The sequence below is a fragment of the Rousettus aegyptiacus genome, unplaced genomic scaffold (assembly GCF_014176215.1).
Source record: "Rousettus aegyptiacus isolate mRouAeg1 unplaced genomic scaffold, mRouAeg1.p scaffold_m13_p_11, whole genome shotgun sequence".
Taxonomy (NCBI): Eukaryota; Metazoa; Chordata; class Mammalia; order Chiroptera; family Pteropodidae; genus Rousettus; species Rousettus aegyptiacus.
This window is the reverse complement of record NW_023416286.1, coordinates 15,809,580-15,835,832: the sequence shown is the minus strand read 5'-3', so window position 1 is coordinate 15,835,832 and position 26,253 is coordinate 15,809,580. Positions and strand designations below refer to the sequence as shown.

Sequence of the window (26,253 nt, the reverse complement as noted above, 5' to 3'; positions counted from 1 at the left end):
TACAAATATTGTCATTTGCTCTTGAGGCAATCTGCTATTTCAGTCCTAGATGCAGTTTTGTAATATGCTGGGCAAAATAGTAGAGAAAAAATATCTTAAGTGGTGGTATAATCTTCAGTTTAAAAACACTTTAGCAATGTTTCTAGTAGAGGCTTGTTCAACGTGTCTCCTTTCCTTGGCTGTCAACATAATCTAAATTCGTTTTTTCTTACTTGCCCGAGCCATGGTTTCCTTGGGCTGACTCTGTACCCACCCAAAGGAAAGACGGAGGGAAAATTGTTAGAAGGTTCAAGTAATAATATTTCTTTAAAATTGCATCCTGTGAAGGTTTAGCACACTAGGCTCCATCTTCTCATAAGAAAGTAACTTGCACTTGGTTAAAAAAAGTTGTCAAACATGGTGCTGCACAGAGCTCTCTCATCCGGCATCTTTCCCTGACCCAGGTGGCGAGAGTCACCTCTGCCATGTAGGGCACTGAGAAGAAGGCGCCTGTGTTGCCTGTGTAGAGTGGGAGCTCCCCGAAAGCTATGAGGTACCTCCAGAAACCCAGGGGACGCAGCTGTGCCACTGTTCTGTTGGGCTTTGTCATGAAGCCTTTCCTAGAGAGGGAATGCTTGTCCTCTAGGAAGTAGTACATTTCTTTCTGTTTCTGCAGCTTTCTCATTTTTTCCCAGCCCGATGCAGAGTAAGAAATCCATTTTACAATATGACTCACTGTACATGTGCACACATGATACAAGAGTTTTACAAAATGGTACTGTACTTTTATGTGAGACATGCTCTATTTTATTTTTTAAAAAGCTGGTCTCAACTCTCTAGACTGACTCACTACTTTATGGATTGTGATCCAGAATTTTTGGCCTGCGGGCTTTCCCACATTTATTCTTGTTAGACCTTGGCGTCATAGTAACAGCCTTGGAGTTAGGAGAGGAGAGGTGGGTGCATCCATGTATGGAAGACAGGCCCACAGGCATGAAAGAAAGTAGTCCACAGTTCACCTGGACACACACACTGAAGCATTTGGGCTTAACTAAGAATGAGAAGGAGCCCCTCTTTGGATTGGTCTCCAACATGGAAATAGTTAAAAGCTGTGTACTAAATTAAACATCTCCAAAAGATGTTGGATGTGATGTGAGCACAAAGTGATAGACTAGCCAGGATAGTTTTGCACTTATTGAGGCATCTTTGTCATTTAAATTTTGCTTTCAACCCCTTAAAACTGGCAGCTGCTTGCCTCCACTTGGCTGGATGTGGCTTCATGCTCCCTTCCTTCTGCATTAACCTGAATTGTGCTCACCTGATCGCCTTCGTTCAGCTGTCTGCAGAACCTTTGATCCCATGAAAGTACATTCCACTATTCATTTCCAGAGCAACTGTGAAGTCCACCTGGAGTCAGATGGGTTGTCAGAAATGTAAAGAAACTTGAAGTCCTACCAGTGTTTGAAATTGTTACCCTTTCTCTGCAAAGCAGGAGCAGCTGCAGCACTTGTCATCGGGCTGCAGTAGTGTTCCTCCCACTTAGTCCCTGACTGGCCTATTGGTATCTGGAGCAGTGATCTTGTAAAGGGTCCATTGTGAAGTTGGCTGTGTGTGTGTCCAAAGGAAATACTACATACTAAAGGGGAAAGCGGGGGAGGAAAATTCCAGGAAATTGAAATGTGAGGTTGACACGTCCTCATTCATTAACGATGCTTTTGTTTTTCTTTCTGAAAAACAATGATGATTTAAAAATTAATCTCAGAATGAACTGGCTTTTCTCCATAAGCTTCTATTTGAAACATTCTTTCTTAACCATTTATTAAATAACATCATACTAATAAGTTGCCTTTTATTATATGGTGTCAGTGACCCAGAGTACCGCTAACACAGCATTTCTCAAACTTGCCTGTCATTTGAGATACTTGTTAGACTATTATGGGACTTCACCCTCCTGTTGAAACAGAAGCTATATGGAATAACAGTGTTGAGATATTTCCTTAGAATATTAGAACAGAAGGGAATGTTGGACATGAAGCTATTCCAGGTGTTCTCAGATACAGTGACTGTTTTGTACAGATACATGGGCCCCACTCCACAGATACCTGGGCCCCACGTGTTGACTCTGACCTCTGAGCCAAGGGCTTTAGTGTTTGTTTTCAACAAGCTCCCTAGAAGATTCATTAGTCTAGACTAGTAACCATTCATCTATTCAAACTCCTTCAGGAAATAAAGTTGATTTAATGTGCTTGATTATTTAGCTGGGTAACAGCAGATCAAGAAGTCCTCTTCTGATAGGTATTGATTCATTCAGATAATATTTATGTCTTGGGTACTGACTAGGTAAGTGAGCGTGGGCAGTTTCGAGATGAGTGAACAGGGTCACTGCCCTTGAGGAGCATGAATTGTTACTCAGCCTTTCTCAAAGGATGAGTTTGAGGGGTTGGCATGAGAATCATTTGGGGAGCTTTTTAAAGTTATATACCAGTGCTGCCCTAGCTATCAGATGGGCATGTGCCTGTGTTGTGGATCAGAAAGTACAGGATACCAGCTCTCCTTCCCTGTTGGCTGCTGGCTGTCCTTCTTTTGTTTTTCTTTTACAATTTTATGAAATATTCCAAACACCTAGAAAAGCACAGAGGCGATTTTAATTAGCACCCACATGCCACCGCCCAGTTTTAACAAGTATTACCCAGCTTGCTGTAATCCAGGAGTAGTTACTAATTCCAGAGTTTGTGTGTAGGAGGGGTCCTTTCCTGCGAGAAGTCTGGCCCCTGGCTGGGCTGAGGTGTGTGGGAAAGTAAACCCTACATAGTAACTCCTCCCTTTAAAAATTTACATAAATGTTGTCAATTAATGTAGGTATCGTTCTGCAATGTCTTTTTAAGTCAGCATTATGTTTTTCAGATTTACCCATTGTTGTTACATGACCTGATACGGCCCCATATTTTAACAGTTAAATCAGGAAATTGAAGCCAGACAGCTTGAAAACCTTAATGGAAAAAATGCAAGAAGATGTGGGTGGGAGAGAGTTTCTGTTGAATTTTTAATATAGAACATTGTCATTTATGGGAAAAATAACTGATTTGAATTAGGCATTATTTTGACTAGCCCAATATCAGCTTAATGAGAATTAATTGCATGTTGAATGAAAAGTTAATTGTTTTTATTTACTATGGGTATAGTTATTGCAGTTTGGTTCAAACAGGTGAAAGTTAAGATTCGTGGCATAAAACAGGAAGCAGATGGGGGCTAATTAAAGTTCTGTTGATGATAAAAGGATGACTGATCAAGGAGCAGCTGGTTTCCCAATTTAAACACAATTTATACTATTGTATGAGGGCAGCCTTGTGCAGGTTTTCATGATTATCTTTGAAAGATGAAGCAATGTGTTTCAGCAACAAGTGTGAAGGCTGTTGTGCTCTATTGTTTGTTCACCTTTTTGTCTTCAAGCGGTGTCTTTTCAAGATTCATCCAAGATGAGGGAAGGCGTCACAGACCCAACTAAGATTTTCAGTGGTGCTCCATCCACTGGAAAAGCCTAAGTCTCTTTCTGTATTCTCCAGGAAATTGCCCAAGCCTTTGATTTTAGTTGTATTTTTTCTTAGTTCTCCCAAAACCCTCTCCTGATGGATTTTAAAATGTTGGTGCTCAGGCCATAACCCAAGAAGACCCATGACCAAAGTGCTAGGAGGTGTTTTGGAAACTGCCCTGAACTGAATGAAGTGTTTTTGAGCTTCTGGCTGGACTTCATTTGCTTGATTGTGCCCTGGATGACTTTCACCTTCAAATGACAGCATCATTTGTTGCTACTGCTAATAATGGTTGGACAAACATTAAGACCAAGTGCCCTGGATGTGTTTTTCCTAAAGGACATACCATGGGTTCTGTTCGAATTTGTGTGGGGAAGTATAACATGAGGTTTGCCTTGCCTGCAGTCAGAGGCGAGACATTTGCTTGACATTTTATGTTTTAAGGGCTTTGTGTGATTATCTCATTTTATCTTTGTAAAAGCTCTTTGAGGTGGCAACTATTACTCCTATTTTGCAGATGAAGCAATTGAGGCTTGGGGAAATTAAGTGACTCAGGCAGTGTCCCACATTTGCGTAATGTTAGGACTGAGTTAGAATCCAGGTTTGTCTGACAATAACCCCATTTTCCTGGGTCGCTATACTCTACTCATTTGTGTAAAACTATTATAAAACTATTGTTTTTTCCACTTCCTGCTTAAGGAAAGAGCTGTCGTTTCCTGGAAAAACAAAAATCTTAGGATATAGTTTGTGAACTTCATCTTATTTGATTATGTAAATATTTATATGTGTGTCTGTGTGTATAAATGTGTGTATGTATATCATGTGGTACAGGTCCTGGCACTTAGAAAATGAATTTTGTTATTATCTTTAATGAATGCAAGAGGAACAGGCATAGGTTTTTTGTTTGTTCCCCCCAAAGGAAGTACTTTATTCTGATTATAAAAGTTATATATGCTTTTTCTTTTAACAACAGCAAAAAAGACAGCATGCAAAGGTGAACCAGAAAGTGAAAATCCCCACAACCTTCGCCACCCAGAGACAACATCATTATATTCATTAGCATTGTCTTGTAAAAGAAATAACTGACCATATGCACCTCGTGTAACTAGTAATAAAGGACACCAATCATGTGAGGAACAAATAGTATGCACTAGAGGTTTCAGGGACATCATAACTGACGTTCATTGTCAGATATTGTATAGAAACTTGCCAATCCTAGATGCTGTTTTTGCTTAATCTTTTTCTGCACTAGTTCTGCTACTCATTCTGCTAATGGGGAGAAATGTGTGCAGGTCCCTATCTCCCAGGCTCTATTTCCACGACCCTGGAACCTGTCCCCCTACTCGCATTGTGGTTCTTAACAGTGTCTGGAGTGGTGTCACAGCCAAAACTCGAGTGTTTTTCTGACCTAGGAGAAGTCTCAGGATTCGTTGTCATTTTCTGTTCTGTCTTCTAAACAGATCAACCTACTGCACTCTTCTCCTGTCTTCTATTCTCCTTCCTGTACCTTGCTTGTCTTCCTTCCTCTCAGAAACATTTAGGGTAGTGGTAGGGATTTGGAGATGAAATTAGAGTAGGTGTATTCTTTTACCCTGACAGCTCTGCATTTTCGAAGATATCGGTCTTGACTTGTGATGTTTGGGATGGGGCCTGAGTATGACCTGCTTCATACTAAGCAGTCTGACCTGGTTTGGACAGTCTGCATCTCCTTCGTCCTTCAGAGAATAAGCAGCATAGTTCACAGACCACCTGGGCTTTTCAGGGTACCTGGAACAGGTGTGTTTTTTGGTAGGAAGCTTGGGGGCAACTCTAGAGCTTTCAGGTTCCACCACATTCTACCCTGGGCATAATCATAAAATCTCACAAATGCATAGTACTTTATTTATGCTTTTCTAAGCAGTCGTATTCATTACAGTTTCTGTGAGGCATATAGGCATTTTTCCCCCTTTATAGACAAGAAAACAGACATACAGGATGTAAAATTTGCCCAAAGGCATACATACAAAGTTAGAGCCACAGTTAGTTCTTTTCCCTCTTGACCATCGTCTCGCCCAATAGGCCGGCCTTTTCCAAAGTGTGTGCCACTAAATATTGGTTTCATAGTAGAGTCTGTCAAGAAATGTCAGAAAACTGTGGGAGGGTGCATGTGATCATATTACCAAAACAAAATGTTTAAGTTAATGGAAGGTGTTTTGTTTTGCTTTGTGTATTAACGTGAAGTTAGTATGTGTATAAAGGCTCTAAAAATTCTGTGGTCAGGAATCCTGTTTAAGTCAGTGTGACCACATTGTCCCAATTGTATTTCCTCAGTGAACTCTCACCCTAAGAGGGACCATTATTCCGTGGAGTACACGTTGAAAGGTGCTTTACTAGGTGATAAAATGCAGCTTTGTTCTGGATTTACTTTGGAGGTGCTCCAGGAACCGCAGTGGTTAGGGGAAAATCTAGTTTTTGAAAGCCTGGAGGGAGAGTCCAGGGGATTCTGTTCCATGAGCAGTGATTGGAGATATTTTAGGAATAAGGACTACCCCTCGGGGTGGGGTGGGAGGCTGTCCATGGGGAATCCTTGTCTTCATGTCATTGTTAGTAATTCAACAGGCACTTTATGGGGTAAGATTTTTATCTAGAAAACAAGGTTCTCAATTGATAGAATCAGCATTCTAGGACCAATTGTCAGTGTTGTTAGTAGCTAAAGATCCATGAACAGTTCTGCTTGTGTGACAGCTGCACTGTTTGGCAAGAGCGAGCTTAAGAAATTTGGACCCAAAAGAGCATGCTGTTGCATCTTTGCAGGCCTTTGACAAGGCACATTCCTTGAGTGAGGCTGTCTGTATCAACACCCCTCCCACCCAGTTTTTCTTTAATAGTCAGCTTCGCTGCATTTTTTGCTCTTATTAGATTGGCTGATAAAGGGAGTAGGGTGGGGAGATGGTGGTAAAGAAAGGCTCAATTGGCAGATTCTAAATTCATCGCATTAAACAGTTTTCCTATTTACTTTTAGCAGAAACAGAACTTACTAACAAAACTCTTATTTTGAAGTAAATGGTTACACCCAGGCAGAAACGATAGATTATTTTGCATTGAAATCTCAAACTAGAGAAGCAGGTTCAACTTAAAACTGATATTGTTTGTTACACCAGATGATTTTTCTTTTTTCTTCCTTTTCCTTTTCCCTCCCTCCATCCCTCCCTTCTTTCTGCAAAGGACCTACCTGCTTTCATACTTACCTAAACTAAGCTGTTCCAAGAGTTGAATGTAGGTCTAAAGTTCACGTACTGTACTTTAAAATCCAGAAGATAGAAACTGAGTTAATGGAAGTGCTTTGTTTGAATTTGTGTGTTTTGGTGAGGAGAATAGAATGATCCTAGTAAGAGGAATGGATTTGGAGAAATTCCATGAAATAGACAGGAAAGTTAATGACCTAAGGCGTGATTCCTCTCGGCAGGTGTTCCTTAGCTGTCCTCCAGAAAAGTGATCCAAGTATTAGACTGTGTGGCCTACCTTTTATAAAATGTTTGAACTATCTGGTTTTGTTTCTTTATTTGTGTGTAACTTTCTGAATTTTAAACTTGGTTGTAATTCTCATGGCACTAACTTATTTTGGGACAGAATGCAAAGAAGGTAGATAGAGGTCAGGGCATCTGTGGAAGAAGAAAGGTTGAGGGTAGGGTTTATACCCAACAATCATTTGCTTTTTTATGCTCAAATTCTGATGGGATAATCACCCATGAAATATTAAGTTCCCAAGATTTAGACCTCTTTTCTTTGTGTATATGTGTGGTGCCTTTCACAACAATGTGTGTGTGTGTGCGCGCGCGCACTCACCCGCACACGTGCATGTGGGTGGGTGTGGCAGGGGATGTTGTATGTGAGATTGTGGGGGAACCACAGAAGGTCCAGGGCCTTCTTGGCTGGGGGGTTGGGAGAGCCAAATGCCATCTCAGTTTAGCCTCACGCCAGTGCAGTCCAGCCATGGGTCAGTCTTGGCCCTGGATCTCATAAGCATCTAGCAGGGTACTGACTAACTGGTGAGTAATTTGTTGTAGCTTTGTTCTTGTTTATGTTGAGCAGTGCACAGTGAACGGCATTGCAGGGCATTTATTTCCTTTAATAACCCTTTAGCTGTTTTAAAAAATAACCCGAAAGATGTTATGGTTGAGCCTAGACAATGACCTCAAGAAACAAAAACAAACATTTCAAAAAAGTAAGAACTGAATTTGTATGCCAAATGTTGTGAATGATGGATAAAGTAGGAAAAAACACTAGGCTTCATGAAGAGAGTTTTAAAATTTGTTTTTGAAACAAATGGTCCCTGCTTCAGTATCCTTCCCTCCTCTAACTATGAAAAAGTCAGAGATTATGCCATGAGTTTCAAAACAACCAAGTAGCAGTCAAGTCACAAGACAAAAGCAAACAGCTACTAGAAACCCCCATGATATTCAGAGGTAGATAGACTTGTTTCTTGAGGCCACCCTCTCTACATCAAGCTTTTCACAAAAGCTGCAGTGTCATCCTGTTGAGGAGATGGGACCAAGGACTCCTTTCAAGGTGGGAAGAACCAAAAGATGGCACCTCCCTCCGATACTAAAGCTTATCAACAAAAATCCATCTGCACAAAAATACAGAAGCCCACACATTTAAATTTCTGAATAATCAAAAATATCCGCTTCCTAAGCAGAGCACAACTCTCCTTCTCACTCACTGTCTCGTGGGAAGACAGATTGGCACTTTCCCCTGGGTTCCATGTTCTAACTTTATTCTGATCTTTCAATTGCTCTCCTGTGCATTGCATGTGGGATAAAATGCAAGCTTTCCTAGCTTATTTTTTTCAAGTCCCCTCCCACCTTCTTTCCTCCTCTTTATATGTCTGAACTCAAATACAGCCACATTCACCCCTTCTTTCTTCTCCAGACATATCCTGTTAGTGCTTTTAAATTCCATTTTTCTCCTCAAAAATCCTAATGGCTAATCTTTATTGGCACTTTTTACACACTGAGAATTTAGTACAGTGATTCAATAAGATAAATATTCTAAAATTGGATGCTACTCCAGCTTAATTTATAGCTACTTTGAGGACTAAAATGATTATCCAGTATATCTAATATATTGTCTTTATGAATCGTTTGATGGAAATATATCATGGACTTTAAAAATGGTTAAAATATAAAACATCTTATCTTTTTGGAGTAGGATTCCACGAGAAGTGATTGTTTCAAACTTTATTCAACTACTAACAATTCTAAACTCATTACAATCTTTTACAGGTTGTCAATTCAACTAAATTACTTTTCTCAATAATAAAAAAATAAAGTAAATTAAAACCAAAGAGACTAGGAGAGAAAAAGTGATCTTTGAGGAGAGTCGAAATGCTGAAGTGGTGGAATAGATGAATCTCACTGCTCATAGTCGTTTAAGTATCTTCAATAATGAGGCTAACAACTTCTAGATAACTTTGCTTTTGTTCTAAAATATCAAGAATTTCTAGAAGAATTCTCTACTATTCTTGAAATTGTTATCATCTTTTACATTTTTAATATGCTGTGCATCTTCCAAACCTGTCCTCACTTAGTCTTCACAGTACTCCTTGGGTTACACAGTAGTGAGGCCCCAGGGCACCATCCAGCTCACTCACATGTGGAATAAATGACCTAGCTTGGACAGAATACAAGTCCTTGACTTCTGGGAAGACCTTTAATACTGAGCCATATTGGCAAATGTGTAATTTTAAGAAAGTAGAGAAAAGTCACCCCTGAATATACTAATGCACATATTATGGTAGAAATTGTAGCTGTGGGTCAGAGTATCCTTGAATGCAAGAGCTTGGTAGGGATAGAAAACATTTGTACTATGTGCAAGAATCCAGCCACAGTGGTTGCTAGTCACAGTTCCCTTTTGGAGGAAATTCAGAGTGATAACACTGAAAACAGCACGGAAGTTCCAAAGGAATTTAACATGAACCACCAGTAACTTGTGGGCTTGCGTGAGAAGCTGTAACTTTCCATTGGTTTGAATCATCCTAAGAAATGATTCCTTTAATTTATTCATTTTTCCTTTACTAGTTCCCTCTAAATATTTAAGATAGAACTAACTGTACACAATTTTCTTTGTTTTCTCAACCCAATACATGTGGATTGTATGCAGCCAGTACATTTTAAAATTATATTACTATCACAAATATCTGTGAAGTTATTTTCTTTGGAGATATATAAGCATAATCTTGTATTTTTAATTCTTGGCCATAATATTGTCAATGTTTCCAGAGAGGACATGAGTTCAAACAATAGCATTAGAGTTTTAAAGTTTAATACAAGGAAAACTTTCCAGATGGCAAGGTTTGCTTAAACGCTCAAGTGAGGATCCTTTTTGTCCTTACTTCTGTCTCTTCTCACTGGAATATGTACTAGCCTAGCCCTGGGGCTGAGCATAAAAAGAATGGAACCCAAAGGATTCCGTTGTAGTAAGATGTCTCCAGGTCATCTAAGTCTGGTTCCAGGGCCAACACTACTTGTAGCCTTTCAGCATCTTCTGGGCCCAGGAACAATCTTGGTGTGAACCACACTCTCCCATGGTGGCCTTAGTCTTGACCGGAGTCCTGGTGTAAGCTGCCATGTCCTGTGGACGTCACTAACATAAATGTGCTCACCCCCAGTAGGTTGTCAGTGACAGCGCGCCAGTGAGTGGGCCGCTGCTCAGGCTTCTTTTCTATTTGGTTGATGCAGTCTTCAAACAGGTAAAAGTGCTGCTCAGAGCATAGACACTTACATTGGGGAGGAAAATTGGTCTTATTGTCATGAGAGTCCATGGACAGATGCCTGCTACTTGTAAGGAGGTGTGGTTTCAGGGTGGACACGTTGTGGAAGGCCTTGAGGGTCATGATGTTTATAGACTTTTAGGTAACTTAATTAAAGCTACATTGTGAAATATTTGTTTGAGGTTCTTTTGGAGTCCCTGAACTGGTGTCTCCAGGTCATCTAAGTCTGGTTCCAGGGCCAACACTGGTGGTGCTGAAGGAGCCTTAGTTTGGAAGGAAGATGTGGTTACTAGGGCTCTTGAAGGCATACCCCATTTCGTTGTACTTTGTTTTACTGCGTTTTGCAGGTATTGTGTTTTTTTATAGATTGAAGGTTTGTGCTAACCCTGAATTGAGCAAGTCTTGTGGTGCCATTTTTTCCAACAGGCTCAGATGATGGTTATCATTTTTTAGTAAGAAAGTATTTTAAATTATAGTATGTACATTTTTTAAAAAACATAATGCTATTGCCCACTTGACAGACTATAGTATAGTGTAAACACAACTTTTATATACATTGGTAAACCAAAAACTTGGTGTGCCTCACTTTATTGTGATATTTGCTTTATTTTGGTGGTCTGGAACCAAACCCACAATGTCTCTGAGATATGTCTTACACAGCAGACCTACTTTATCTGAGCTCTGTTCACTGGGGTAGGTCCCTGATGTATGCAGGATGTTTGGGAACAGCTCTGGCTTGGGCCCAGGTATTACATGGTGAGTGGGGTGGTAGCAGATTTTGCTTTATTATAAAGTAAATGCGCCCAAATGGTCTTGTTAGAATTGGATCAGCTAGTGAATTTTTATAGCTATTTGACAGGGGACAAGCTCTTAGAATTTTTAGGAGGTAGCCCCCAAACAAGGCATAGTTAACCGTCACAAATCATTATTGCATTAGGCTCCTTAGCTAGAATAATGGGGCAAGCAAACCGATGTCAAGATTCTGTATAGTAAAGAAAACTCTACATTGCAAGTAATATGTAGTTTATTGCAATTTGCTGTTGTTTTTGTAATCTGGATTTATTGTATTTGAGTTCCAAAATAGGAAAAATAAAACACATAATCCTAGATTTCGTACTTTATAACTCTATTTACTAAGAGTAGCAGTTCTTGGTAAACAGATAATGCATTCAGTGGATTTATTTTTCCCTAGATTTTCCAGACAGCATGTTTACGATAAAAAAAACAATTTTAGATAGGATATCCTATGCGCAGAATATTATCTTGGAGGTTTTAATCTGTCAGAGTTTCAGTATTTTTGACTTTTGAATTTATATTAATGAAAACTTTTCATTGGCTCTTTTAAATAGTTTGGGCATACATCTTGAGTAAACAACTAACATGAACAGGTTTCATGGGCTTATCACTAACCCTGAGAACATACTTTAAAATTCACATTAGAAGACTAATAACTTTACAATTAGTCCTGTAATAACTTTACAGTTGATCAAACTATTGATAAGCCGTGTTTCATTTTATGCCTAATGTAAGTTTTTCATCATAAGAGAATAAATCTTAATGTGTTTGTTGTTTTTGGCTTTTATTTTGTTTTGGCGCATTCTTCTGATAGCCAAATACATAATGTAGTAGATTGTATTGTAAAGCAGTGTATTTATAGAGCCATTGATGACCAGAGATGTGGTATGGCCTGGAAAATAGACCAAGATTTCCATTAGGAAATTGCTTCAGCAACAAATGGGTTTCCTCTTAACAGTCTGCTTTCGTGGGGCCCTGTGTGTCTGAGACTGTCTCATTAGGCAAGCACAGCAAAAAAGAGTCCGTATTTTGGACAGTTAATAAAATAGGAGTTTAAAGGATCAACTCCTTTAGGTCACAGTGGGCAGGGCAGGGAGTTGTGGCTTTCTGCTATGGACTTGATAGTGCCTGGTCTCTGCACATCCCTGAGGAAGGAGGTGAGGAGGGCGGGCGGTGTTAAAGGGTTGCCAGGGATGCCTGCATGTCACACTAAAGCTAAATTAATCCCAGGAGAAGCAAGCTCCACTTTGAAATCCTTAGTGGCCTACACTACCCTTGAAAAAAAAAAAAAAAGACATTTAAAAGAATTTTAGCTAAATGAAATTTTGTCTCTGTATCCACCACTGGGACCTTATTAGCCAGGGTTGACAGTGCTCATTTGACAGTTGGTCTTGTTGGCTTGTATGGCAATATCAGGCCTAAGTATATGACAGTGTGAGGTAGTTCCTGTTTTCTAGACTTAAGCAGGGGTCCATCTGCATTAGCAACACTTACAGAGGTTATAGAAGGAAAAAGGTTAAGATCAATGCCTCATGATCTGGAACAGAAGGGAAGATGCTTATATCTAAGATTTCAGCCTCAGCTGGATTGTTGTGGGGTTTTGTCTTTTTGGGGTTCCAAGTTTCTGATAGTATGTAAAGTACATGGCATTAAATGGTAAAGGAAAAACTTCCATTTTCACATTCTGAAAATCGAGGGCTTTGCTCTTCCTTTCCATAAAATGGTGGCTTTCTTTGATGTGGGATTTTCCAGTGGGACACAGTAAGGGAAAGCACTGTGCTTCTTTTTAGTTATGGCCTTCTGAGAAGCAGAAGCTTGAGATAGTTTGGATATCATTAAGTAAATTTTCTCTTCTATCTCTGGAGATTTTTTCTTCAATCCTAAGTGTATGAGGTTAACAGCTGAAATGTTTCTCTGAAGTATTTAGACTGTGGGCTAATATGAGGGCTTACCAAAGAAGAGTCAGCCATGGAGCATTGTCTGCCTTCTCTGTCGTGTGGTTTCCTCCTTACCCCTTCTGGACTGGGCTGCCTCTGTCCCCTCTGTTCCCAGATAGCTCTTACTTGTAACTTCTCGTTAACGAACATTTGTCCTACACTATGTTCTTGACATTCCCCACCTCTTGGGGTTTGTTCTTTGTGAAGTAAATGGTGGTGGGTAACTAGCATGTGAGAAGAAATGAAAGAGAACATTGTTCCAATACTTGCCATCCCAGATGTAACCTGTCATCAGTCAGTCGGTGTGCCTCTCTCTCCCTGAATAACTTACTAGACACACACATGGGTCACCCAAAAAGTTAATAGGACATACTAGTTAAATGATCAAATTTTTTAATTTAGAATCTTCTTAAGGAGAAAACAATTTTTATGTAAAAGAAGGATTGCAGCTCAGTTGTGAGGAAATGGAAATAAGCCTGAGGAAGGTTTGGCTGTCTTTTAAACAGGAAGTTTGTGATGAATGGTTTTTAATCAAGTTGTAACCATTCACGATGGCTTAAAAATTCCTGTTTCTATGTCCCTTTATTTCCAATCGCAGAATGACCAATCTTTATTTCCTCATCTTTGTGCCCAGTGATGCACTAAGCACTTTCCATGTATATTATGCCTGTCAGCTCTTAACAGTCCTATGTATAATACTCATTACTGTTTAACAGATGTCAAGACTGTGGCTGAGTGAGATCAGGTGACTCACTCAGAGTAGCCCTGCCTCAGTCTGACCTTGGGTTCCACCCCCCAAAACACAAAACTTCTCATGGCACTTAGAAGTTCTTACATTTGTCTTCTTGGTACTGTTGTGCATGAGTATATAATCTCCCAAATGCTGGGTGTTTTTGTTTTTGTTTTTCTTTTAGTAGAAGCTGCTTTAATGTGATCCTGTTTTCCTTCCTTTGGAATGATCTGAGTCAGAGATAAAGCCGTTTAGAGCTAAATGTATATCTGTAGCCCTTTGAAACTCCATAGCTAAGAATTGGTTTGGTAGGGGCAGGGACATCACATGTCCTTGCATCTTGTTTTACATTTCTTTAAGGACTAAAGCCTCATGTGGTTCTACTTTTTGTAAATGAACACACATAAGTTTTCCATGTGCATTTTAATCTTTTTGAACTCTGTCTTCCTTAATATAAAATGAGAGTGTTAGGCCAGGTGACCTTCCCAGTGCCTTCCAGCTCAACAGTTTTATGAGGTTGCAAGTCCTCTGTCTACAGCCCTGGGGTTATTAGGGTTACTGGAGAAGCCTGAGTCCTCAGTGTGGCTGGGGGGTGAGAATGACTTTTGGGATCACTGATGTTCAGGCAGAAGGACAGGTTTCTGGGAAATGAAAACAAATCAGCCATTTGGAAGGAGAGCTGAATGCTAGGGCCTAATGTGTAAGCTTGTGGATTAGCCATTCACAGCAGATCACAGCAGACCTGGTACAACATTTCTTAAATTTATATGCTGTGTGTTGATAACATGTCTATTGGCATTACTTGTAAAAAGAGTTTTTGGCAAAAGATCATATTTTCCTTCTGTTTGTGAACAAAATGGATCACTTTGCAAAGTTGTTGTTTTATTAGCAACTCTAATGGAAACTCTGTTCTGAATAGTGATTATTTCTACTTTCTCCTTAGTTTGTTTTCACTGCTAGACGTGCCGGAAGACATGATATAAAAGAGAGGAAGCAGGAGGAGGGAATAAAGGCCACACTGGGAATCTGCGAAACAATCGCATACACTGACAAAGTTCACAGAAATTAGATAAAATGCTTTTAGGAAAATCTAGTTTGTCTAGCATTTTGAAAGAATTTTTAGAGTTTCCAGACAAGTTCCTTTAGTCTTGTATTCCAGTGTCTTGGAAGTTCTTTTTGTTTGACTTGGTGACTTGTTCATACCCACCCTCTCCCTGGGCGATGGGCATTTCTAGGCTTTGGGGGCCTCTGGAGCCCTTTCCATTTTCCTTGTGGGTCCCACAGCCTCTTTACATGGGATTTCCCCCCCGGGGTGATGTTCGTTCACATTTAAAATCACACCTCAGCTGCTATGGTATCCTGCCACAAAGAGTAACCATTAGAATTAAAAGCAAATCATGTTTTGTAAATTTATTACCCATTGAGGCAGAAAGTGAATTTTGTAAACTAGTATTTGTAAACAGAATTATTTCTGCTTATTCAAGATGCACACATGTAACCTCAGTCTTCTTAATGCTGGTGAAGCCAAGGAGCTGGTTTTCCAGCTGCAGTGGAGTTGTAATGCAGAGTCGTAAAAGCTTAGTCTGAGTCCTAGCTGGGCTCGTTTTGGGAGCCTTAGTTTTCCTGTTTCTGATACAGGGGTCAATAATACCTGCCTTATAGGGCTCACCCAAGGATGGAATGAGGTGGTATATTAAAAGCAGTTTGTAAACTATAAAGTAATACAGATATAAAGTATGAAGGCTAGGAGTTCATGAGCAGGATATATTCAGCTTAAGTTGCTGGTTTTGTTTTCTTTTGGTTAAACACAAAGACCAGGGTATTCTTAGAACTGCTAAGCAGAGAGAAAAGTGGAGCGTAGCAGTGATGGGAAGACTCATGGCCGAGAGGTGGCGATGTCCATGCACAGCAAGGAGAGAGCTAGATGGAGCCTGGGCGCAGCTCAGGTCAGAAGGTGGGGCGTCTGGGGAAGCCCAGGGTAAAGAGAAGGGTCATGAAAGAGCCTGGGCAGGGCAGGGCAGGGGTGGAGAGGTGCAAACCCAGTGTTGGACAAGACCCTTTCTTCAAACCAGGCCTCATGGGGCTGAAGAGTTTGCTAGACTTGACTCTAGGGCTGGTTCTGCCCCCTTGGTTTCTTTGTTGGGGCCTTTAGTCCACTCCAAGTCTACTGTAATAGACTAGTGCTCTTTAAATGTTTTTGTAAAAATCACACACCCTATTGATATTACATTTATTTGTTTTTATGATACCAATTTATTTGTTTTTACTATACCAGTATATTGTGTATATTATATAACACATTTGCAAATATACATTTTTGAAAAATGAGATAAAAAATTTAAAGTAAATGAAAAGTATAAAGATTTCTTCCTGCACTTTAATGGCTGTCTGATTATTGCTTTAGAGAGTGGTGCTAGGAGTATAGTGGGGAAGGGGCAGTTCCTGTCCTGTGTCCTCAAGGTCTCTAGGTGCCAGCCTTGGAGCCCAGCTCCTTCTAGCCAGGCAGGCAGTGGGCCAGCAGAGCTCAGTCATAATCATCTGCCACAGAGATGCCAGATGGTGGCCTGTTGAAGTGGCCCTGCTCCATAACCTACTTCCCTGTCTCACACTGGCTGTGTCCAGAGCCCACAGCTGTGTGGGATGCCCACACAAGGCTCGGCAGTAACACCTTGAAAACTTGACTACGAGATTCTGATGACAGTGACCAGCAAGTATGTTCACAGATCAGTTTTCGCATCTGAGGCACTATCTAGTGCAGAGAGAAAATATCTTAACTCTTACCCCAAAACTGGTTTGTTTTTCCAGTAACTAACCTGTAAAAGCTTTATGTTAGTGGCAACAGTACAAGGTATATTTATAAAGAAATGAGACTAATGTTTATATACCTTAAGTCTCTAAAACGTAGATACTCTATTTTATAGATACATTATCCTAATAATAACATCAGGTAATATTCATTGAGATAAGCACTTTACATGTGTTACCTCATTTAGTCTTCTCAACAGCCCTGTAAATGTAGGTGGGACCTGCTAACCGTTCAGCAGATGCTTGATACCTTCTTGGTGGTGGAGCTGTGAGGGTGCAGCGTACAAGAAGACAGATCAGGTCTCTGAGCTTATGTGGCTTGCAGTGGAGTGGGGCGCCAGACACACCCCAAGGGACCAGACAGCAGAATCATAATTATGACGAGTAAACAAGGCTCTGCATTAGAGAGCTGCGGGGCACGATAGGGTTAGGAGGAAATGCCTCTGCAAGGGACACTTGTGGTGGGGGGGGGTGAGGCCTTTGATGGAAATAAGTCTATGCTCCTGGACAGTCCTTTGTGCATCAATTTCTGTCATGAGTGTGTATTTAGGTGGACTTGTTCTTTTCCTAGGTAGGCAGATCATAAAGCACCTAGAGGGCATAGTCTGTGTCTAATTCCTTCTTTTGTTCTTCACTGCATGTAGCAGAAAATAGGTCCCAATAAATGTTACTTGGCATGAATTGGTATATAGATGGATGGATAAAAGATGTGTAAGGCATTACAGAACTTCCTGTTATGTTTTTGAGATGTCAGACAACAAACATGGACAAGTCTTGTGTGTAGAGCATATTTTAGAGGATTTGAGGTTAGGAAATAGAAACAAACTTTAGCCACTTGCCCTTTAAAGAGTTCGGAATCCAGTCTGTAGAGCACATAGAACACCTAAGAGTTAGAAAAAGGCAACAGGGCGGGTTGAACAAGCAAGTGCATATCATGCCCAGGTTACCCCTTCACCCACATGAACCATGGAGTTTGTTGGGTCAGGTTTCCCAAGAACGTGCTCCTGCACTGCTTAGGGTGGCTAGGCATGCAGATGGCGGGGGAGTCAGGGAGCAGGTTGCAGAGGGAGGTATGTGCAGAAAAAGCCAGCTTGGCATTAGCAGAAAGCTGGGCTGCAGAGAAATACAGCTAGTGGAGAGGAAATTCGCTAACTTATCTTTTTCTCTAATGGCATCACGTAAAAACTCGGGATTTGGGTAAGTGGTTTGCAGTGCATGAGACTTCTGTCCTCATATCCTGCTTCTTTCCTCACATAATAGCTGTCATAGTTCAAGAACCATCTCAGAGCACTGACAGTGTGTGGCTCAGCTGCATGGTTCCATGGATGAACCATACTTTCCTCTGGCCTTGGCTATGTCTGGTAGAGACTTGCAGACATAACATCATTAAATAGCAACATGTATTTTTACAAGATTTACCTATTCATCACCCCTACCCCCACCCCCTGGAAGTCACAGCTTCTTTAATGTCCTGCTGGCCATGTGAAAAACAGGACTTTATGTAATAAGCCCTGCACAGAAAATCTTTTCCTGTTCGGAAAAAATTTTTTTTTAATTGTTGGCAAAGTTAGGAGACAGTTCTGCTACTCCAAGAGAGACCTGAAATGTCCTCTTAGAAAAATATGTAGCATAATGTTTTGGTATGTAAAAGATTGCTGTGAGACCTTTTTTTTTTTTTTTTGGTAAGTCTAAGTAGTGAGTTAGTGAATGCTTCCTGAATTTTTTGAAGATTTTATCATGTCTTCTGCAGTCTTGTTAAAAATGTCCCCCAATTGCAAATGATCTGATCTAATTATAAATGTCGTAGAGCTGTACCACCCCTTCCTCCAGCTCGTGTAGACAGCCAGGAAGCTACTGTCTAGGAAGATCATCCCCTTTATCATTAACTAAATGTGACAGGGACAGGAGTCAGGCTTCCTTTCCTCTAGAGATTTCTTCATGTAGCTTATCTGTGTCCATTGTGTTTGAAGAACAAGGGATATTGTGCAAATACCCAGACTTTCTGCATATAGAACATGTTGTAGGGTCAGAGTACTCTCCTCCATTCCCATCTACTCCAGGGGCAGGCCTGCTTCTTTCAGGAGGAATTTAGGATGTGCTTTGCTGGTGTTGGTGGGCCCTGTAGATGAAGCTGTGGCCCTAGGAGCGAATGTGTTAAACCTTCCTATAGTGTTTGGGGATTGTCGTGGGAATAAAGTGTAGAACATTAGGGAAATGCAATACTCAGACTCTTTTAAGGGAGTCTTGTATGTATGTAAAGTCTTTCTTAAACCCTGTCTTGAGTTTGGGACAGATCCATAGGTGGGAAGGAAGAGGAAAGTCTTGGGAATAAGAGAAACGTCATCCACTTGACACACCTGCCAAGCATCCAGCCTGATGCACCCGCATTCAGGTCCATGTCTGACCTGTACTTTCTGTGTGCCCTGGCAGAAGAGCTTGTCACATAGCTGCTGTGTTGCAATTCTTGGGTGGAATGTAGTACAGAGGGTCAGAGGGCATTCCGAAGTGTGGATTTCTCAGCATCAGCTGTCCAGCCCCACTCTGACTTTTGCATCTCTTTTTTGAAAGTAAGATTCCCACCCCGCCCCCGACCCCCCCGTTCTGTTTTCTACTTCCTTTTCATGAGAAAAAACTTGAGTTTATGGTTTATGTTGGAGCCCTGGCTTTGTCCTGCTATGCAATGGCTTTGTTCTGAGGCAGCGATTGGCATTCAAACATCTGTGTCCCACATCGATGACATGAGGATGTGGGCATTGTGGCTGCATCCCTCGGTGACCACAAATCCAGCCAGAGCCTTTCCGTGGTCAGGGAGAAGGGGCCACAGGGCTCAGGGGGGCTTTGTCATCAGAGCCTTGCAAGCAGTTGGCTGAGAAAGCCAGGGAAGTCTGGGGTCCATGCGCTCAGCCCTGTTCCTAGGGTTCTAGGACACCCAGAATCCTGCTCCTGGACCTGGGATGGAGGGAGCCCTGATGACAGATGCTGCTCAGTGAGCAGTGAGGGAGGGTATCCTGTGTGCCCTGTTCTGTGCTGGGAACAAAAAGTTGTAAGATAGGGTCCCTCTGCCCTAAGAACCCACTTTCCTTTTCTATATGTCACAGAGGCGCTCCGGATTTTGGCAGCCTTGCTGTGTGTCCAGTGGGGGAGTCAAACTGGCACTTCCTTGTTCGCAGCCCAGCTTCACCGCTTCTGCTGGAGCTTGAAACTGTCTTGGCCCCTTTCACTGAGTGTTTAGAGTTGTGGGTTTGCAAATAATACCTATAAGCTCCTACCCACACCCCGGTGAATAGGAGGGGAGTGGGGCTTAGAATGATGATATCTTGGGCCCCCAAAGTCGGGATCTGATACCTTCTTCCCAGTGACTTACCATGTACCAGACACCACTGAGCATTTTATATACCGTATCTCATTTTGTCTGCATAACAGACCCCAGAGACTATTTCTCTGTTTTACACATAAGGAAACCTAAGATACATAGGGGCCAAGCAGTTTCATGAGGTTATATAACCAGCGAGTAGCAGAACCACCTAAATGCTCAAAAAACAGTGACTTTTCTCTACTAATTAATTGTCCTATGGGTATACGTGGCACAGTTCAGTCATGGAGCTGTACTTAGAGGGTGGAAGCCTCGAGCCAAGCGCTTTGTACTCTCTACCTCTCTAACCCTCCTCTCAGGTTGTATTTTTGGGCGGACAGTAACCTTTGATGCAGTGTCCTTGGGTTAGTTGGTGCATAATACTATTGGTTATTTTGGGGGGGAGGGAGTGGCAAATAATACTTGCATTTAAGTTTTTCTTCCTTTTTTCAGGGGTAGGGGCAGTTCAACTTTCTAAAATTTAAAAAAAAATGACCAGTTTTTCTAATATTCACCTCTATTTGCCTAATGGACTTTAAGGGTCCAAATGAATCTAAGTTTTACTAGTTTCCAGGCTTTTAATTCTTGACTAAGAATATGCTGTTTCATTTCTTTCTTTTCCATGATCAGGTGGGCCCAGTAATATAAAACTTCTCATGCATGTAAATCTAAAGAGAATTGGCAGTTGTTTTGGGGGTGGTAGAATGGAAAGGGTTTTTGATAGCACTTTGTTACAGAGTACTATTTGCATAGCACTGTAACTAAACAAAATTTAAGTGGTTTTAAAACCAGTTCCTGTAATTTCCCTATGAAATATAGCTACGTAAAAGGAGATGTTTGTAATAATGCGTATTTAATTTTGTCCCCTCATTAAATTAAGGTTATTTTTAAGATAAGATATTATTTTTCTAGTACTGGTTTGAGCTCTTTTGTATCGGGATTCAGAAACTACTGTGACTTCTGGTCGAAATCTGTACTTCCATGTAATGCATATCTCTATTGATTAGTAAGTTTTCCAATTAGAGAATTACTGTATTTCTGACATGATGTTTTGTTTTACAGAATTCAATTCGTCATAATCTGTCTCTACATAGCAAGTTCATTCGTGTGCAGAATGAAGGAACTGGAAAAAGTTCTTGGTGGATGCTTAATCCAGAGGGAGGCAAGAGCGGAAAATCCCCCAGGAGAAGAGCTGCGTCCATGGACAACAACAGTAAATTTTCTAAGAGCCGAGGCCGCGCTGCCAAGAAAAAAGCATCCCTCCAGTCTGGGCAGGAAGGTGCAGGGGACAGCCCGGGGTCTCAGTTCTCTAAATGGCCTGCCAGCCCTGGTTCTCACAGCAATGATGACTTTGATAACTGGAGTACTTTTCGCCCTCGAACTAGCTCAAATGCTAGTACTATTAGTGGGAGACTCTCTCCCATTATGACCGAACAGGATGATCTAGGAGACGGGGATGTGCACTCTATGGTGTACCCACCATCCGCTGCAAAGATGGCTTCTACTCTCCCCAGTCTGTCTGAGATAAGCAATCCTGAAAACATGGAAAACCTTTTGGATAATCTCAACCTTCTCTCATCACCAACGTCATTAACTGTTTCAACCCAGTCTTCACCTGGCACCATGATGCAGCAGACACCATGCTACTCGTTTGCGCCGCCAAACACCAGTCTGAATTCACCCAGTCCGAATTACCAAAAATATACCTACGGCCAATCCAGCATGAGTCCTTTGCCCCAGATGTCAATGCAAACGCTTCAGGACAACAAATCGAGTTATGGAGGTATGAATCAGTATAACTGTGCACCAGGACTCTTGAAGGAGTTACTTACATCTGACTCTCCTCCCCACAATGACATTATGACGCCAGTTGATCCTGGGGTGGCCCAACCCAACAGCCGGGTCCTTGGCCAGAATGTGTTGATGGGCCCTAATTCGGTCATGTCAACCTATGGCAGCCAGGCATCTCATAACAAAATGATGAGTCCTAGCTCCCACACCCACCCTGGACACGCTCAGCCCGCATCTGCAGTTAATGGGCGTGCCCTGCCCCACGCGGTAAGCACCATGCCCCACAGCGCGGGTATGAACCGCTTGGCCCCCGGGAAGACAACTGTACAAGTGCCTCTGCCCCACCCCATGCAGATGAACACCCTCGGGGGCTACTCCTCAGTCAGCAGCTGCAATGGCTATGGCAGGGTGGGCATCCACCAGGAGAAGCTCCCCAGTGACTTGGACGGCATGTTTATCGAGCGCCTGGACTGCGACATGGAGTCCATCATTCGGAACGACCTCATGGATGGAGATACATTGGATTTTAATTTTGACAATGTGTTGCCCAACCAAAGCTTCCCGCACAGTGTCAAGACAACGACACATAGCTGGGTGTCAGGCTAAGAGTAAGTTAGTGAGCAGGTAAGATCACCCCAATATCAAAAAGGCCTTCTGAGAACTGAACTTAAAAGAGAGAAACACTGAAACTTGCCATTTATCTTCCATGGTTAGGACTTTTTTGATGTCAGCTAGTTGCCCCTTGCAGAGAGGCATCTTTTATCATTCCTTCTTCACCCTTTTTACAGTTTATAACGTTTCTTTTTGAGCTTAACACGGAGGCTTTCTCCAACTGCTTTAAATATTTTCTTTTGACAATTATATGGCTGCATCTTTTTAGTAGCTCTTCAATAAATGAATTATTTGATACAAATCAAATGCTGAAGGGCTTTTTAAAGTGTAATTTTCCCCCATCAGTGATTTCAGAACTGTTGGAGAAAGCTCTAGTTCTCCCCTCCCCCCAGCTATGTCTGTCACTCTAATGTGTTAAGATGAATTGATTTTAATTTGTCTATATTTTTATTTTGTGTATTTTTTTTTCTAGGCTATACTTAAGAGTACTTCAGATTGTCTGATAGCAGGAACTGAGAGAAGTCCAAAGATGTCCTTCACCCCACCTTTTCATTTTCTTGATTTAAAAAAAAAAAAAAAAAAAAACCATAATGAAAAAAATGTTTCTTTTTTCCTTTCGTCAGACTTGGCAGCGAAGACACTTTTCCTGTACAGGATGTTTGCTCTATGTTTGCAGGTTATGTGCTGCTGTAGATAAGGACTGTGCCATTGGAAATTTCATTACAATCAAGTGCCAAACTCACTACACCATATAACTGCAGAAAAGACTTTCAGATCCTGGTGTGCTTTCAAGTTTTGTATATAAGCAGTAGCTACAGAATTGTATTTGTGTGTGTTTTGTTTTTTTTAAATATCCATTTGGTCAAAGGAAAGTTTATACTCTTTTTGTAATACTGTGATGGTCTCATGTCCTTGATAAGTTAAACTTTCGTTTGTACTACCTGTGTTCTGCTGAACTGACGAATTACCAAGAACCAAGCTCTCCATTCTGAACCTCCATTGAACAGCTGTGGACCTGTTCATGTTGCCACATAATTCACATGAGAACCAATAGCCTGTTATCAATCTGCTGAATTAATGGACTTGTCAAACTCTTGGGGGAAAAAAAAGATTAAACGCCAGCCTTGTACAGGTCTTTTCTATTTTTTTGTTTGTTTATTTTATTATTTGCAAATTTGTACAAACATATAAATGGTTCTAATTTCCAGATAAATGATTTTTGATGTTATTGATGGGACTTGATCTTTTTGGAATAGATACTGAACTGTAATGTTTTCTGAAAACTAGAGTCTACTTTGTTACAGTACGCTTGTAAATTTGTGGAATCCCAGATATTTGAGGCAGCATCCATAATTAGCATTTTGTATTCTAACTGGATTAGTACTAATTTTGTATGTGTTTAACTGGTTTGTACACTTTGGGATGCTACTTGGTAATGTTTCTGACTAATCTTAAAATCTTTGTAATTAGTACTTACATATTCAACGTTTTTGGCCCTACTGTGGCAGGAGAGTGATGTATAGTTATAGACATTTTGCGTTTCATGTTTAAGAGAACTTGATATGTTTTCATGTGTTTTAAAGAAATTTTATCTGCTTCTGTTACCCTGTGAGCCAAGCATAATGCACAGCGTTAAGTCTTCTGATAGATGCCTGTCCACTCATCATGGCTTTTGGTCCTGGTTGGCCTTGCAGTGTTCGTAGATCAGGAAGGAAGGTCCGCGTCTACAACAGTGCTCATTTTCAAACTGGGGGTTTTGATCAGCAACCATTCTGAGTTGAGCTTCAGCAAAAGTTTTCCTTCATAATTCTGTGCTCTTATTTTGGTCTATGTGGAGGTTGGTTTTGTAGTTCTGCCTTGAAGGATTATGTCAACATTCACACTTTATCCCTCTTTCCTTTTTGTTCTGCAGATTACTTAGCACACTATGGAAAGTAAGTCAAAGTGGGGGGAGTTTTAAAATGGGACTTAGTGATTTGTAGAATGCTTTGTGTTCACTAGTACAGATGGCTACCAAATAGAGCAGAACTTGTTTAAAAATTGGAGCAATTAATTTGAAAATCAACAAACCAGGTGTAAGTTGTGTATTTGACTTTGTTTTGAATGCCTTTGCATAAGTTAGGATTTCTTTAGCTTTTAGCAAACTAAACTGTAATTCAGATCATTGTGTTTTAATATTTTCCAATTACCTATCACTGACAGACCAAGTTAATTGACTTTGTGTCCCACTAATGCATTGGTATTTTCAAGTAGTGGAATGCCAGAAGTCAGCACAATAAAAGGAACAGGTGCACAAAAATGTTCCTTGTGCCTTCTTAACAAGGCTCTGATTTCTATGTATGTAGCTCAGATCATGTTTGCTTCATCTTGCCTGCAAATCGCAGTGCTCTTGGTTTGGTTTTTCCTACATGTTTTATAAGAACCCAGGTGTTCTTGACAGATGTTTTACAGGAGGCCAGCTCTATGGTAAGTTGCCCACTGTAACTTCCATGTTTTAAAAATTTTTTAAACAACCACTTCTCTAACCATCTTCATTGTTGGCCACTCCAGAATCTGTCTGGTTTTAGAAATCCCAGTCGCTGTAAGCAGTGCCTCCTGCTTGTGGACTGGAGCTTACTGGCGCAGAGTTCTCGACCCCCGTTGCCACGGACCGCCACGTGCCAGTGCACGCGAGCCTCAGAGCCCCCATTTGTTTGTCAGAGACAGCTTAGCTGAAATCACTGTTAAAATCTTACTACTTCATAGAGTGACTTTTAAAAAAATGTTTCTTCCTTGAGTCTGTGTAAATATCTTTTTTCCTGTCAAATTTTTCTGTGTTGAAATTCTACCATGGATCCCTGGGTAGCTAGCTCTCTGGGGTACAGTGAACTCCAGTGAAAGGCACCTTGTCTATTTTGAAAACATTATGTGACCTCTGGTAATTATTTCTCTGTACGAATACTGACTTTCTGAAGTAATTAGTGTATCAGTTATTGTACATGATTGCTTTGTGAAATGTGCAAATGATATCACCTATGCAGCCTTGTTTGATTTGTTTCCTCTGGTTTGTACTTTTATTAAAAGCATATTGTATTATAGAGCTATTCAGATATTTTAAGTATAAAGTATTGTTTCTGTAATATAGACGTATGGAATATATTTAGGTAATAGACGCATTACTTGGCAAGTTCTGCTTTCACAGACTGACAGAAGTCTGAAATAATTAGCAAATGTTATATCGCAGCGAGCAGTAAAGCAATGGAACATCCCAAGAAGAGAAGGACACTTGAAATAGAAACAGTTCTCTGAAGGTATACAGTTTGGATGTGTTCAACTGCTGGACATATGTGTCTGTTTCTCCCTGGTCCCATCCCCCCGAAATTCTTATATTCAGCCTTTAAGAGTTCTTAATTTATAACTGACTTTGAAGTAAGAAGTTCCTCTTGTGATTTTAGTTTGGGAGTGATCATTCAGTAAAAAATGCAGTGTGGTTTATGCAAACAAAACCACGGCATGACTCTTGGCCCCCTCCTTGATGCGGTGTGCAGCCTGGCAGTGTGGCCAGCTGTGGCCACTTGAGTCTTGTGAGGACATAGTCACACACCCTCCCGCATTTTGCTACTCGAGTTTAGTAACAGTGCAGATTCCATGTTCGTGTTCCAATACTCTGAGAAGTGCCTGATGATGCCGATGTACTTACAGACACATGAACAATTTTTGCTATTATTGTATAAAGCCATAAATGTACATAAATTATGTTTAAATGGTTTGGTGTCTTTCTTTTCTCATCATGCAGAATAAGGTTTTTATTAGGTCGTTTGTTTGTTTAGCTATCACTTCAGTTAGACGTTGTTAGCCATATTGCCATCCTTTATTCAAATCTGGTATTTCCTTTGGGGGGTGGTGGGGTGAACAGTCTCTCTGACCAGACCCGTAGCTTCCTAGAGTTAAAAACAAGTAAAAAATCTCCTGACAACAAACAATCCTGGAGT

The 26,253-nt window shown here is 40.9% G+C and overlaps 1 protein-coding gene across 2 annotated transcripts in view; it reads left to right on the top strand.

Annotated features, from left to right (window-relative positions):
* FOXO1 (forkhead box O1) overlaps positions 1 to 26,029 on the top strand; it is an 83,545-nt gene extending 57,516 nt beyond the window's left edge. Inside the window, exons 2-3 of one of the 2 annotated variants that reach the window (XM_036228516.1) lie at positions 20,942 to 22,278; positions 22,755 to 26,029. In XM_036228516.1, the coding sequence (XP_036084409.1) occupies positions 20,942 to 22,276 (1,335 nt within the window). In that variant the 3' untranslated portion in view covers positions 22,277 to 22,278; positions 22,755 to 26,029. Of the gene's footprint in view, positions 1 to 20,941; positions 22,295 to 22,754 lie in introns of both variants that reach the window. The other variant, XM_016120004.2, reaches the window with a different exon arrangement.
* The last annotated feature ends 224 nt before the right edge of the window (positions 26,030 to 26,253 follow it).